The 16,197-nt window shown below is 37.4% G+C and overlaps 1 protein-coding gene across 3 annotated transcripts in view; it reads right to left on the bottom strand.

The window, feature by feature from the left end:
- GCFC2 (GC-rich sequence DNA-binding factor 2) overlaps positions 1-16,197 on the bottom strand; it is an 88,959-nt gene that overhangs the window by 18,131 nt on the left and 54,631 nt on the right. For 2 of the 3 annotated variants that reach the window (XM_055540219.1, XM_055540220.1), the window contains exons 11-12: positions 14,971-15,121; positions 5,649-5,770 (exon numbers count right to left, since the gene is read on the bottom strand). In XM_055540219.1, coding sequence (XP_055396194.1) covers positions 5,649-5,770; positions 14,971-15,121 — 273 coding nt within the window. Of the gene's footprint in view, positions 1-5,648; positions 5,771-14,970; positions 15,122-16,197 lie in introns of those variants that run through there. The other variant, XM_055540221.1, reaches the window with a different exon arrangement.

Below are 16,197 nucleotides of genomic sequence, written 5' to 3'. Positions count from 1 at the left end.
CGGCATACATATTTCTCAAGAGGCAGATCAGGTGGTCTGGTATTCCCATCTCCTTCAGAATTTTCCACAGTTTGTGGTGATCCACACAATCAAAGACTCTGACATAGTCAATAAAGCAGAAATAGATGTTTTTCTGGAACTGTCTTGTTTTTTCAATAATCCAATGGACATTGGCAATTTGATCTCTGGTTCCTCTGCCTTTTCTGAAACCAGCTTGAACATCTGGAAGTTCTTGGTTCATGTACTATTGAAGCCTAGCTCGGAGAATTTTGAGCATTACTTTGCTAGCATGTGAGATGAGTGCAATTGTGCGGTAGTTTGAGCATTCTCTGCAACTGCCTTTCTTTGGGATTTGAATGAAAACTGACCTTTTCCAGTCCTGGGGCCACAGCTGATTTTCCAAATTTATTTACATATTGAGTGCAGCACTTTCACAGCATCATCTTTTAGGATTTGAAATAGCTCAACTGGAATTCCATTACCTCCACTAGCTTTGTTCATAGTGATGCTTCCTAAGGCCCATTTGACTTCACATTCCATGGTGTCTGGTTCTAGGTGAGTGATCATACCATCATGATTATCTGGGTCATGCAGATCTTTTTTGTACAGTTCTTCTGTGTATTCTTGCCACCTCTTCTTACTATCTTCTGCTTCTGTTAAGTCCATACCATTTATGTCCTTTATTGAGCCCATCTTTGCATGAAATGTTCCCTTGGTATCTCTAATTTTCTTGAAGACATCTCTAGTCTTTCCCATTCTATTGTTTTCCTCTATTTCTTTTCATTGATCACTGAGGAAGGCTTTCTTATCTCTCCTTGCTATTCTTTGGAACTCTGCATTCAGATGCTTATATCTTTCCTTTTCTCCTTTGCTTTTTGCTTCTCTTCTTTTCACAGCTATTTGTAAGGCCTCCTCAGACAGCCATTTTTCCTTTTTGCATTTCTTTTTCTTGGGGATGGTCTTGATCCCTATCTCCTGTACAATGTCACGAACCTCCATCCATAGTTCTTCAGGCACTCTGTCTATTAGATATAGTCCCTTGAATCTATTTCTCACTTCCACTGTATAATCGTAAGGGATTTGATTTAGGTCATACCTGAATGGTCTAGTGGTTTTCCCTACTTTCTTCAATTTAAGTCTGAATTTGGTAATAAGGAGTTCATGACCTGAGGCACAGTCAGCTCCCAGTCTTGTTTTTGCTGACTGTAGAGAGCTTCTCCATCTTTGGCTCCAAAGAATATAATCAATCTGATTTCAGTGTTGACCATCTGGTGATGTCCATTTGTGGAGTCTTCTCTTGTGTTGTTGGAAGAGGGTGTTTGCTATGACCAGTGCGTTCCCTTGGCAAAACTCTATCAGCCTTTGCCCTGCTTCATTCTGTACTCCAAGGCCAAGTTTGCCTGTTACTCCAGGTATTTCTTGACTTCCTACTTTTGCATTCCAGTCCCCTATAATGAAAAGGACATCTTTTTTGGGTGTTAGTTCTAGAAGGTCTTGTAGGTCTTCATAGAACCGTTCAATTTCAGCTTCTTCAGCATTACTGGTTGGGGCACAGACTTGGATTACCGTGAAATGAACAGAGATCATTCTGTCGTTTTTGAGATTGCATCCAAGTACTGCATTTTGGACTCTTTTGTTGACTACGATGGCTACTCCATTTCTTCTAAGGGATTCTTGCCCACAATAGTAGATATAATGGTCTTCTGAGTTAAATTCACCCATTCCAGTCAATTTTAGTTTGCTGATTCCTAAAATGTTGATGTTCACTCTTGCCATCTCCTGTTTGACCACTTCCAATTTTCCTTGATTCAAGGGCCATTAGATTACAGTTAAGAATGAGAAACAAACTTCTCTCCTACACCTGCCACAGATTGCTCTTAGTATACCTCTCAAGATTATGCAGAACAAATCTAATCATCCTTCCATATGAAAACTTCAGATTTTAAGATTGATATCTCACTTTTCTATATTTTCTCTTTCCCATACCATCTTAGACATTCTCCATTTAACATACTTTAACCTAAAATTAAATGCAAATAGCCCAGGGGAATGAAGAAAGCACATGTAACAATTTTACTCAAAAGAGCAGACACCTAGAAGGATGAACTTCCATCAGTCTTTCTGCTCCTCAAGTGACACTGTTGACTCATACTGAGTTTATGGACAATTACAATCCCCTCTGTTTTACCTGTGTTGCTTTAAAGTTGTGCCTCTCCCATCTTTTACTTATGCAGTTGAATTTTTGAACACAGTGGTAGGACATTATGTATATTCTTTTTACATTTTATATTTTGAGAGTCAGTTCTTTTCTCAGTGTTTTGAAATTCTTTTGGATTCTAATTCTGTTATCCATGGATTTATGATAGAATTCCTAGTCTTCTGTCATTGAGAAATTTCATTAGCATGTATTTTACATACTCTAATTCAATAAAAATACCAAACAGAACAAAACTGAGAGGATTCCAGCCTTATGAATCAGTATTCTTTAGATATACTTTTACTGGTTTTCTTTGTATCTAACTATACCCTATTTTCCCCCCATTTGATCTGTAAGAAAATTATAACATATTTAAATAATTATTTACTGTACCTGTACAGTACCTTACTTAGTGGAAGTTAACTGAGATATTAGGAATATGGAAGAATATGCTTTGACAAATATTTGGTTTTAGGAACCCCATCAATGAGAGGTTACAGTAATCACTGCTTTCTTATTTTAAGTGTTCATAATCCATCTCTGTAATAATCTATTTTAGAACTTCAGAATTAAAGCTATTCTCACCAGGTATTAGCTTATAGAATCATTTACTTTTCACTTGAAAATCAGGAACTGTGCTGTCTGATTGATGCTTCTGGAGCCCTTCTCATTCTCTTCAATTCTTTAAACATCACTAAGAAAAACACAGTGAGCTCACCAGCAATCTGTGTTACTAACCTGGAATATTACATAGTACACTGATTCTCAAATAGGAGGAAGTTTGCCACGCCTCAGAATAGTTTGTAATTCTAGAGGTATTTCTGGTTGTCAAGACTGGGAACTGCTACTAGCATCTAGTGAGTAGAGACCAGGGAGCTTACTGCACAGAACAGTCTCACACAAAGAAATGTTGGTTCCAAATGCCAAGAATGCCAAAGCTGAAAAGTCCTGATGTAGTTCTAGTCTCCTACTAAAGCCAAAAACCCATTTCCAACATTCATAGTAGGAGGGTTTTCAGAATTAAGATTACCAGTATAAAAACTTCATGAATGAATCCATAAACTGTTGAAAGACTTTAGTGGTTACAAAATGCCAGGTCTGCCACTGTTAAAAGTGATCTTATAAAGTGACTTGGCCCTCTAGGCCCTAGCTTCCTCACCTGTAAAAATATAATTAAAATCAACACGTTTTACAAGGTTTTGAGGATCAAATGAGAAAATGTGGAAGTGTTTAAAAAACTGTACATGTAAATGCACTATTTACATTTAGGCTATAATTACATAATTCTATGTAGAGAGCAAATATAGGATTATATAGCTGTTTGCTTGTTTGCTTGCTCTAACATACTTGTCTTCATTCTATGCTTTGTAACAACACAAAATAAATCTATTCCTTCATCAAACATAAACATTATCTCCAAGTACATCTTCTTTCAAGTTGAATCTAATTCTTGCATGATTTTCATGTTTTTATCCTGTTGGAGGTGAGTGGAAAATGCCCTTTCTCCTTCAGTTGCTACAGTGTTCAAATCCTATTCTTTCCTTTAGGTCCTTGCTCAAATGTCACATGTAATAAACATTCTTTCACTGCTGACATTTCTCTCACCTGGCTCTTTTCTGAAGCTTCACAGCACTTTATCTGAGCCACTCTTGGAGAGGCAATGTGGTCAGTGAGATGAGCTTGGGTTTTAAAGTAAGACTGAGTGCATGTGTGCTCAGTCGCTTCAGTCCTGTCTGACTCTTTGCAACCCTATGGACTGTAGCCCGCCAGGCTCCTCTGTCCATGGGATTCTCCAGGCAAGAAGACTGGAGTGGGTTGCCATACCCTCCTCTGGGGGATCTTCCCGATCCTGGGATCCAATTCGCGTCTCCTGTGTTTTCTGTATCACAGGCAGATTCTTTACCGCTGAGCCTCTGAGGATGCCCAAAGTAAGACTAACCAAGATACAAATCTTAGTTCTAACTCAAGGTATTACTGTGAACAGGTTTCTGTGATTTGGATTCTTCATCTGTAAAATGAAGCTATCATCTGTCCTTTAAAAATTATTTACTTTTGGCTATTCTGGGTTTTGCTTCTACTCAGGCTCTTCTCCAGTTGCAGTGAGCATGGGCTACTCTCTAGCTGTGGTGCATGGGCTTCCCTCATTGCGGAGCACGGGCACACAGGCTTCAGTAATTGCGGCTCCCAGGCTCTAGAGCACAGGCTCAACAGCTGTGGTACATGGGCTCAGTTGCTCCACTGCATGTGGGATCTTTCTGGACCAGGGATCGAATCCATGTCTCCTGCACGGGCAGGCGGATTCTTTACCACTGAGCTACCAGGAAAGCCCTATCACCCATTTTTAACAGGATTGCTGGAACTAAGTGGGCTGACACAGGAATAAGACCTAACAGAGTACCGAGTACATAGCAGGAATTAGACAAGTAAGTCTTTTCATTCTCACTTACTTCCTACTTCAAATAACAGTTTATATGTATCTTTTTTCCTCTAAGATTACATGATTCTTGATGGCAGAATCATGCTGGTATCCTCTTCTCTCTTTTTCTTCTTACAGCTTCCTTCCTTCATTACTTGGGACTTATTGGTGCACAGACTATGAATATAACATGTCTTCTTGCTTTTCAACTACTTTGATTATTCCACTCTGGGTATCCTCCAGTCTGTGAATCTCTCTCTTAATTCTCTTAAAACTTAACATAAAATTGTCTTACTCTTTCAACCACATCAATCTACAATATTATCATCAACAAACAAATGATTTAAAAAAAGAGTACTGCAATAAAAGATTCAAGAAACTCTCACCACAGCCTCTGAAAAGTTCCTTCCTCTTTATGTTTTATGTTCAGTAAAACTCAATTCTATATTATGCTGAGAATCTATCCTATTAAACTTTGAATCCTCAAAGAGCTAACTGTTCTTGACTATGCAGATTACAGATAACTAGTTAAAATACTGAATGTTAATCTACTTTTAAAATTAAAGTAAGGTCATACTATTACTAGATTTTTGCCAAAAGAACAAATGTAATTAGTTTTCTTTTCTTTTAGAAGCAATCAATGTGTACTAATGTGTTTATGCCTATTCATCTCTGCAGGGCCAATGTACATTCACAAACCTGAAAAACAGGTAGTTGGGCCATGAGACCTGTTGAACAAATCAGACCATTGAACAAAGAGAAATATGCTAGTAAGAATGAAGGTAATAATCTGGGTCTTACTGCATGTTTGTGTATTCTATTATAATGATTACCATTTCTGTAAGAATGTTTGGAAATATCAAGGTGTATCCTTCCATATTACTAATTATATTGAGCAAAAAATGGTCGGTCCTAAATATTTTTCATCAATAGTGTTCTGATAATTACTTCTGCATCGTCTGTAAACAAAGATTTATAATAAATTATATTGATTTAAAAGTAAATCAAGAAATTCATAATTCTAGACATTATTACCTGTTTGCCTTTATTAACTTCATTTTCACAAGTGGAATGTTCTTCAAGAATCATTCTGCACTGCATTACTAAACTTGTTGTCTGTGTGGTTGACAAGGGATCCCAAATGAATTCTACAAAGCCTGAAACAAATTTTCAGTGGTGCACAGTTTAGTTACTAGACTTGTATGCTTGTCACATATAAACAATTGAGGCCTTTTGCAAATGCTACTTCCCTCCTCTTGTGGTTTAAAAAAATCAATGCCAATCAGTACATTATGTATTTGCATACATACTCAATTTTCTTGTCTTTTTTGCATTTTGCTGAACTTGTATGGCTCAACTGCAACTCTAGTTAAATCACCTTGTCACAGTGTTGGTGTCTGCAACCATGCAGTTAAAACATGGCTGGGAAAAAGTACACTTTAAATTGATCACCATGGCACTCCAGTGAGACCAAAACACTGTCCAGCAATCACATTTTGTTTCTCTGGCCCATTCTCTTTCCCTCTTGCAAGACAGTTATTTCCTGCCTTCTCCTTCCTCCTTGCTCTCAGTTAATGGACTCTACTCTTCCAGATGATTATTTCTTATGATTTCGTTTCTCCACCCTTGCTCTCACTGTCAGTTGATTACTTCCCAATTTGATGAGAAAAACAGAATCAATCAGAAGAGAAGCTCCACAAGCTCTAACCATAGCATCTATGAATCTAGCAGCATCTGTGCCCATAAATTCTAACTTGTCTCCCATTTCTATGGATGAAGCACTAGCCTCCTTGCTAATGCCAACCTTTTATTTGTACAAAAGACTCCTTGGCTTACTTGAAGATTCTGCTCCTGGAATTCTGCCCTCTCACTTCAGTATCACCATCACTTCTACTGGATCTTTTCCATCACTCTACAATTTTTTCTCTTGTAATAAAAATAATCCCTCTGTTGACTCTACTTTCCTCTCTAGAGCTGCCCTATTTCTCTCCTTCATTTTACAACAAAATTACTCAATAACTGTTGAAACTTTCTATCTCCAATTTCTTTCCTCAAACTCCTGAATTAACTTCAGTTAGGCCTTACTTCCAGCTGTTCTCCTAAACTACTCTTACCAAGTCACAGTTAACTTTCACATTGCAAAATCTAACAGCTGATTCTAGTCTCCATCTGATTTAACAGCAATAACTACAACATTTTTTTTTTTTTAACTTGGCTTCCAGGATACTGCTGGTTTCTCACTGACCTCTCTAGTCTCTTTTATTGTCTTGCTTGTATTCCTGTTTACTTTCTAAATGCTGGACCTCAGGACTCAGGTCACTTACCTTCTCTTCCCTATTTATATTTATACCCTTAGCATGGCAAGTCAGTTTTGTGGCTTTACATGCTATCTATGTGCTGATACACTCCAAATTTATATCTCCTACGTGGATCTGTCCTTTAGACTCATATATTTAATAGCCTAGTTGACAGCTCCATTTGGATGATAGGATCTCAAACCCAACAGGCGTCAAACTGAGCTCTTGCCATACCTCCTACCCAAAACTTGCTCCTCTCAGTCTTTTCCATTTGAGAAAATGGCAACTCTGTCCTTTCAGCTGCTCAGGCCAAAAACCACTTAGTCATTCTTGATTCCTCTCTTTCTCTCTTGTTCCACAATCCATATCAAATTCTGTTAGTGTTAATACTTTTGAAATATATACAGAATTTGACCACTTTCCAGCCACCTCCATTTTTAACACTCAAGTCAAACCACCGTTGCTTAGATTACTGAAAAAGCTTCATAACTGATCTGCATACAGTTCATTCTTAACACAGGAACCAGAATAAGTCTGTTTTAATGATAAGGCAGATCTTGTCACTTCTCTGCTCAAAACTCTCCAATTGCTTCTTGCTCACTTACAGTAAAAGTCCTTACAAATGATTATAAGGCCCCATATGACACAGCCACTGTTATCCTGCTAACCTCTTCTTACTGTCCCTATTGCTCACTCTACTAAAGTTACTCTGGCCTATCTGCTGTTTTTCAAGTAAATCAGGATAGCCCCTGCCTCAGGGCCTTTGCATGTGCTGTTTCTACTGCCTAGGATGCTGTCACCTCAGACATTCATTTGGCCCACTTCTTTACTTCCTTTTGGAAATCTGCTCATTTGTGACCTTCCCAGGAAGCCCTTCCCTGGCCAAACTATTTTAAATTGCACTCCTCTTTCATAATTTGTATCTTTCCCCCTTACTTTACTTTTCTTCTGGGCCCTTGTAATTAACACACTATAGATTTTACTTGTTCATCGTTTTTTGTCTCCTTCACAGAATGAAAGCTCCATAACATCAGGGATTATTATTTTGTTTACTGATGTATATGCTGAAGTTAAACTGTGCTTGACTCTTGTAAAATATAAGTTAAATAATTTTTTAAAAATTTAAATAGGTTAAAAAAACACCCCAAATCAAATATAAAACTGATTTCTTAGGCATCTAGAAGGTTAGGCTTATAATAATCTTAGAGTCTACTATGTGCCTAGCATTAACTATTAGAAATACAGCAGTAAGATTAGGGTTGCCTCATAACAATTTTGTCTAATGTCAAATACAAATATATTATATACATATATGTATAGTTGCTTAGGTAAGCAATTATAATGTAGGTACCATCCTAAGGATTAGAGTACATCAGGAACCCTGAAAAGGTATGCCTAACCCAGTTCCTAGAAATGATGTCTATATAGAGTTCTGAAAGATGAAGAGGAGTTAGTTAGCTAGATGAAAGAAGTATAGGGTTAAGGGATTTGTCAAGTGGATGGAGTGTAGAAGACATAAAAACCAGGGAGAAGATGGCTTCAGACCAGTAGAGGTGGAGATGAGGGGATGAAGGAATTGAGCTTGGCAAAAGATGGGGCTAGAGAACTACTAAACAGAGACAAAATCCTGAAAGTCCTAGAACGCACGTTGAAGAGATTAGACTTCAACCTAAAGGCAGTTTAGAATAAAGTGTTTTAAGTGAGGTATGACAGAATCAGACTTACTTTTTAGACAGATCACCATGGCTTAAGTATAGAAAATTGGTTAGAAAAAGGAAAAAAGTAACGGATGTGGCAATTGCTTATATAAAGAGGTAAGAAAAAAGCAGGAGTAGATGACTTGGAGGTTCTGGTTTGAATATGTGGGTAGGTGGAGGTACCACTTTCTAGAGAAGGAATATAAGAGGAACAAGTCTGAAACAGATGACAAGTGTGATTTTGCATTTGGAATTTGAGTTGCCAAGTAGATATATTCAGAAGTTACTCTGTTAAGAGATCTCGTGCTCTAAGAAGAGATCTGGACTTGTTCTTCCAGTTCTTTTTGATTGAAAATCAAGCAGAAAAGCACTGTCCAAAAGAACTTTCTGTGATGAAAGAAAAAAACATCTGACATCTGCACTATTTAATATGATACTCATGAGTGATATATGGCTATTGAAGAACACCCCAGATATAGATGGCACTAGAGGACAGTATGCAATTACCCAAAGCTCAAAAAGAGCTCAAAAAGAGCTATCATAAAGTTGCCAACATCTGCTGGATCATGGAAAAAGCAAGAGAGTTCCAGAAAAACGTCTATTTCTGCTTTATTGACTATGCCAAAGACTTTGACTGTGCGGATCACAATAGACTGTGGAAAATTCTGAAAGAGATGGGAATACCAGACCACCTGACCTGCCTCTTGAGAAATCTGTATGCAGGTCAAGAAGCAACAGTTAGAACTGGACATGGAACAACAGACTGGTTCTATATAGGAAAAGGAGTACGTCAAGGCTGTATATTGTCACCCTGCTTATTTAACTTCTATGCAGAGTACATCATGAGAAACACTGGACTGGAAGAAGCACAAGCTGGAATCAAGATTGCTGGGAGAAATATCAATAACCTCAGATATGCAGTTGACACCACCCTTATGGCAGAAAGGGAAGAAGAACTAAAAAGCCTCTTGATGAAAGTGAAAGAGGACAGTGAAAAAGTTGGCTTAAAGCTCAACATTCAGAAAACGAAGATCATGGCACCCAGTCCCATCACTTCATGGGAAATAGATGGGGAAACAGTGGAAACAGTGTCAGACTTTATTTCTCTGGGCTCCAAAATCACTGCAGATGGTGACTGCAGCCATGAAATTAAAAGATGCTTACTCCTTAGAAGGAAAGTTATGACCAACCTAGATAGCATATTCAAAAGCAGAGACATTACTTTGCCAACAAAGGTCCGTCTAGTCAAGGCTATGGTTTTTCCAGTGGTCATGTATGGATGTGAGAGTTGGACTGTGAAGAAGGCTGAGCACCAAAGAATTGATGCTTTTGAACTGTGGTGTTGGAGAAGACTCTTGAGAGTCCCTTGGACTGCAAGGAGATCCAACCAGTCCATTCTGAAGGAGATCAGCCCTGGGATTTCTTTGGAAGGAATGATGCTAAAGCTGAAACTCCAGTACTTTGGCCACCTCATGGGAAGAGTTGACTTATTGGAAAAGACTCTGATGCTGGGGGGGATTGGGGGCAGGAGGAGAAGGGGATGACAGAGGATGAGATGGCTGGATGGCATCACTGACTCTATGGACGTGAGTCTAAGTGAATTCCAGGAGTTGGCGATGGACAGGGAGGCCTGGCGTGCTGCGATTCATGGGGTCGCAAAGAGTCGGACACAACTGAGCGACTGAACTGAACTGAACTGAACTGAAAGTGAAGTATTTGGAATTTTCAGATGAATACTTAAATGAGGCATATATATTCTATGCTATCATTAATAATGCTTAATAGCTAAAAGTAAATGGTTAAAAGCACTATCTTTCCAAGATACCCCATGATTGCAATGTAAATTATTCTGAGGAAAATCTTTAAAGTTTAGTCAAGTTGGCTGAGAAGCAATATAAAGCAGGTTGCTTTAGTTTTTAAGAGTTTGCAGACTTTGCAGTCAGAATCCATTCTCAGTGACATGGTGGAACAGATCCTTATCAAGTATAATTTCAGATAAAACAAATTCAGACTGAGGCACAAACATCAGTGCCCAACAGCTCTGAGTACTAGTAGGAGGAGTAAGGGAAATGTAGTAATGTTTTTTTAAAGAAAGAAGAAACTCATCATACACAAAAATAAACTCAAAAGGGATTAAAGACCGAAATGTAAGGCCGGACACTAAAAAAACTTAGAAGAAAACATAGACATGACACTCTTTGATATAAATTGCAGCAAGATCTTTTTTGATCCAACTCCTAGAGCAATGAAAATAAAAACAAAAATTAACAAATGGGATTTAATTTAACTTAAAAGATTTTGCACACCAAAGGACCATAAGCAAAACAAGAAGATAGCCCTCAGAATGAGAGAAAATATTTGCAAACAAAGCAACTAACAAGAGGATCAATCTCCAAAATATACAAACAGCTCACGCAGCTCAATATCAAACAATAAGTAACCCAGAAGGCAGAGGATCTAAACAGACATTTCTCCAAAGAAGACATATAGATGGCCAAATAGCACATGAAAAGATGACCAACATCAGAAATGCAAATCAAAACTACAATGAAGCCTCACCTCACACAGGTCAGAATGGCCACCATCAAAAAATTTACAAACAATAAATGCTGGAGAGGGTGTGGAGATAAGGGAACTCTCCTATACTGTTGGTGGAAATGTGAATTGCAACAGCCACTACAGAGAACAGTATGGAGCTTCCTTACAAAGCTGAAAACAGAACTACCAGATAACCTAGCAATCTCACTCCTGGGCATATAACCCAGAGAAAACCATAACTGGAAAAGATACACTCACCCCAGTGTTCACTGCAGCATTATTTACAATAGACAGGACGTGGAAACAAGCTAATTGTCCATCAACAGAGGCATGGATAAAGAAGATGTGGTAATATTCCATTATATACCATGGAATATTATCACCCAGCCATAAAAAAGACAAAAAATGTGCAAAGATCCTTAACAAAATTCTAGCAATCAGAATCCAACAACACATTAAAAAGATCATACACCAGGACCAAGTGGGCTTTATCCCAGGGATGCAAGGATTCTTCAATATCCGCAAACCAATCAATGTAATACACCACATTAACAAATTGAAAAATAAATACCATATGATTATCTCAATAGATGCAGAGAAAGCCTTTGACAAAATTCAACATCCATTTATGATCAAAACTCTCCAGAAAGCAGGAATAGAAGGAACATACCTCAACATAATAAAAGCTATATATGACAAACCCACAGCAAACATTATCCTCAATGGTGAAAAATTGAAAGCATTTCCTCTAAAGTCAGGAACAAGACAAGGGTGCCCACTTTCACCATTACTATTCAACATAGTTTTGGAAGTTTTGGCCACAGCAATCAGAGCAGAAAAAGAAATAAAAGGAATCCAAATTGGAAAAGAAAAAGTAAAACTCTCACTATTTGCAGATGACATGATCCTCTACATAGAAAACCCTAAAGACTCCACCAGAAAATTACTAGAACTAATCAATGATTATAGTAAAGTTGCAGGATATAAAATCAACACCCAGAAATCCCTTGCATTCCTATACACTAATAATGAGAAAACAGAAAGAGAAATTAAGGAAACAATTCCATTCACCATTGCAACGGAAAGAATAAAATACTTAGGAATATATCTACCTAAAGAAACTAAAGACCTATATATAGAAAACTATAAAACACTGGTGAAAGAAATCAAAGAGGACACTAATAGATGGAGAAATATACCATGTTCATGGATTGGAAGAATCAATATAGTGAAAATGAGCATACTACCCAAAGCAATTTATAGATTCAATGCAATCCCTATCAAGCTACCAATGGTATTCTTCACAGAGCTAGAACAAATAATTTCACAATTTGTATGGAAATACAAAAAACCTCGAATAGCCAAAGCTATCTTGAGAAAGAAGAATGGAACTGGAGGAATCAACCTACCTGACTTCAGGCTCTATTACAAAGCCACAGTTATCAAGACAGTATGGTACTGGCACAAAGACAGAAATATAGATCAATGGAACAAAACAGAAAGCCCAGAGATAAATCCATGCACATATGGACACCTTATCTTTGACAAAGGAGGCAAGAATATACAATGGATTAAAGACAATCTCTTTAACAAGTGGTGCTGGGAAAACTGGTCAACCACTTGTAAAAGAATGAAACTAGAACACTTTCTAACACCATACACAAAAATAAACTCAAAATGGATTAAAGATCTCAATGTAAGACCAGAAACTATAAAACTCCTAGAGGAGAACATAGGCAAAACACTCTCCGACATACATCACAGCAGGATCCTCTATGACCCACCTCCAAGAATATTGGAAATAAAAGCAAAAATAAATGGGACCTAATTAAACTTAAAAGCTTCTGCACAACAAAGGAAACTATTAGCAAGGTGAAAAGGCAGCCTTCAGAATGGGAGAAAATAATAGCAAATGAAGCAACTGACAAACAACTAATCTCAAAAATATACAAGCAACTCCTACAGCTCAACTCCAGAAAAATAAATGACCCAATCAAAAAATGGGCCAAAGAACTAAACAGACATTTCTCCAAAGAAGACATACAGATGGCTAACAAACACATGAAAAGATGCTCAACATCACTCATTATCAGAGAAATGCAAATCAAAACCACTATGAGGTACCATTTCACGCCAGTCAGAATGGCTGAGATCCAAAACTCTACAAGTAATAAATGCTGGAGAGGGTGTGGAGAAAAGGGAACCCTCTTACACTGTTGGTGGGAATGCAAACTAATACAGCCACTATGGAGAACAGTGTGGAGATTCCTTAAAAAACTGGAAATAGAACTGCCTTATGATCCAGCAATCCCACTGCTGGGCATACACACTGAGGAAACCAGAAGGGAAAGAGACACGTGTACCCCAATGTTCATCGCAGCACTGTTTATAATAGCCAGGCCATGGAAGCAACCTAGATGTCCATCAGCAGATGAATGGATAAGAAAGCTGTGGTACATATACACAATGGAGTATTACTCAGCCATTAAAAAGAATACATTTGAATCAGTTCTAATGAGGTGGATGAAACTGGAGCCTATTATACAGGGTGAAGTAAGCCAGAAAGAAAAACACCAATACAGTATACTAACGCATATATATGGAATTTAAAAAGATGGTAACAATAACCCTGTGTACGAGACAGCAAAAGAGACACTGATGTATAGATCAGTCTTATGGACTCTGTGGGAGAGGGAGAGGGTGGGAAGATTTGGGAGAATGGCACTGAAACATGTATAATATCATGTATGAAACGAGTCACCAGTCCAGGTTCGATGCATGATACTGGATGCTTGGGGCTGGTGCACTGGGACGACTCAGAGGGAGGGTATGGGGAGGGAGGAGGGAAGAGGGTTCAGGATGGGGAACACAGGTATACCTGTGGCGGATTCATTTCGATATTTGGCAAAAACTAATACAATATTGTAAAGTTTAAAAATAAAATAAAATTAAACTAGAAAAAAAAATAAAAAATAAAATAAAATATAAACCAGAAAAAAAAAAAAGTAAAAATAAAAAAACTTTTTGAGCTGCAAAAAAAAAAAAAAAAGAAGACAAAAAATGCCATTTGCAGCAACACGGATGAACCTAGACTGTGATACTGAGTAAAGTAAGTCAGACAAAGAAAGACAAATATCATGTGACATGGTTTCTATGTGGAATCTAAAAATAAGGCTACAAACAGACTTATTTACGAAACAGAAGTAGAGTCATGGCTGTACAAAACAAACTTACGGTTACCAGGGGATAAATGTGGGGAGGAATAAATTGGGAGATTCGGATTGACTAGACACACTACTATATATAAAACAGATTACTAGTAAGAACCTGCAATATAGCACAGGAAAATCTATTCAAAACTCTGTAATGGCCTACATGGGAAAGGGATCTAAAAAAAAAAAAATGTGGATATATGTATAACTGATTTACTTTGCTGTACACTTGAAACTAACATGACATTGTAAATCAACCATACTCCAATAAAAATTTTAAAAAAAAGAAGAAGAAATGTAAGGGGAGAAGTTAAGGGAAAGACATACACATAGTAGAGATGGAAGTGTGCCACTAATAAATGACTTATAAAAGTAACTATTAAAGTAATGTGAATGTCACAAATACTAAAGGTCCAAGAGTATCAGGAGTTTGATAGCCAGTCACTTGCACAAACAAGCTGTTTTTAATCAGCTTAAATTATAAATCTGTTGATTTTTACTGTACATTACAGTTGTGTTCAAAAACGAAAAAAATTTGTGACTGTAACAGAAATGACTGATCTTATACTTAGCTAAAGAACAATTTAATTTTATCAAGATTACAAAACAGTACCTATAAGTCGAGGAATAACTGTTTTGTTGATGACAGTAGACAAGATTTTCTTATCAGAACTATCTTCCTTCTTTGAATCTTCCATACTGCAATCTATAAATTCTTCTATAGATGTAAACCATGGCATCTGTTTTAAACCTATGGAATCAAACTTATAAATAAAATTATCCAAGTTATAAATAAATTCTTAATTTTTATCTTTAAATAGTTAACTTTTTCAGTAATTACCAGAGCTTTTCTAAGGATCAAAGGAGAATAATTCCATATTTTAACCCAACGTATACAGTGGGCTACAGCTTATAGGGTCACAGAGAGTTGGACGTGACTGAAGCGACGGCACTCACGCACATACAGTACTAGACCACCAAGGCTAGACAGGATGACATGACTAACACATGATGTCTAGACAGTGAGACAGGATACTACATTTCATGTGTTTACTGATGTCCAGAAATGCCCCCTGTGTGTTTAGGACCTACTAAATGGCAGGTACTGTTAGGAACAAAATATACATTTATAACAATAGCAGTTAAAATATCCATGGAATTTGCTTTTAAAGATATACTTACCTTATAAAAAACTCACTTCTGGCTCTCCCAAGTCTCACTGGCACAAATGTATACTTTGCATGTGGCTTATCTTATTATTAAGCAAACAGCAGATGGCCAATTACTATTTGTTGAATGACTGAATGAACAGATCTTTGCTGTGTGTGACAGAATACTCAATTCAGCTTGAGTGGTTAACAATTAGGCTGTCGTCCAACCAGCTACCTTAGGGATAAGCCTGGTTCCTAAACTAAGAACACTGCATGGCCCTGAACCTAACAGAAAGTCTAAAGGCATGCATGACTAGGGCAGAGGAAGATCCGCCTTAGTCAAGCAAAAGGGATTCACCCTTTGTTAAGTCTTTATTTTCAGCTCTCCTCTCTTCCTAGAATTTCATTTTCTCATTTCTGTTTGCTTAACCACATGGATGTCCCATCATCATTTCATTGTCTATAATGTAAAACTTCCTTGAAAACCTTTTCCCTCTTTGAAAAGACACCATTTCTATGAATGGAACTACCGTTGTCCTAATAACTTAGAATCCAAACCTTGGGGTCACTATTTTGATGTATTTTGTTAGGGTTATTCACAGTAGTTTATTGATTCTTCATAAAATCACTTGTAATCAACCCTTTCTTTCCTCTTTGCTTTGTCACTATCACCCTATGTGAGGAACTCA

Source organism: Bubalus kerabau, chromosome 11 (genome assembly GCF_029407905.1).
Source record: "Bubalus kerabau isolate K-KA32 ecotype Philippines breed swamp buffalo chromosome 11, PCC_UOA_SB_1v2, whole genome shotgun sequence".
Classification (NCBI taxonomy): domain Eukaryota; kingdom Metazoa; phylum Chordata; class Mammalia; order Artiodactyla; family Bovidae; genus Bubalus; species Bubalus kerabau.
Note: the sequence above shows the minus strand (reverse complement) of the source record. Positions and strands in the feature narration are given on the sequence as shown.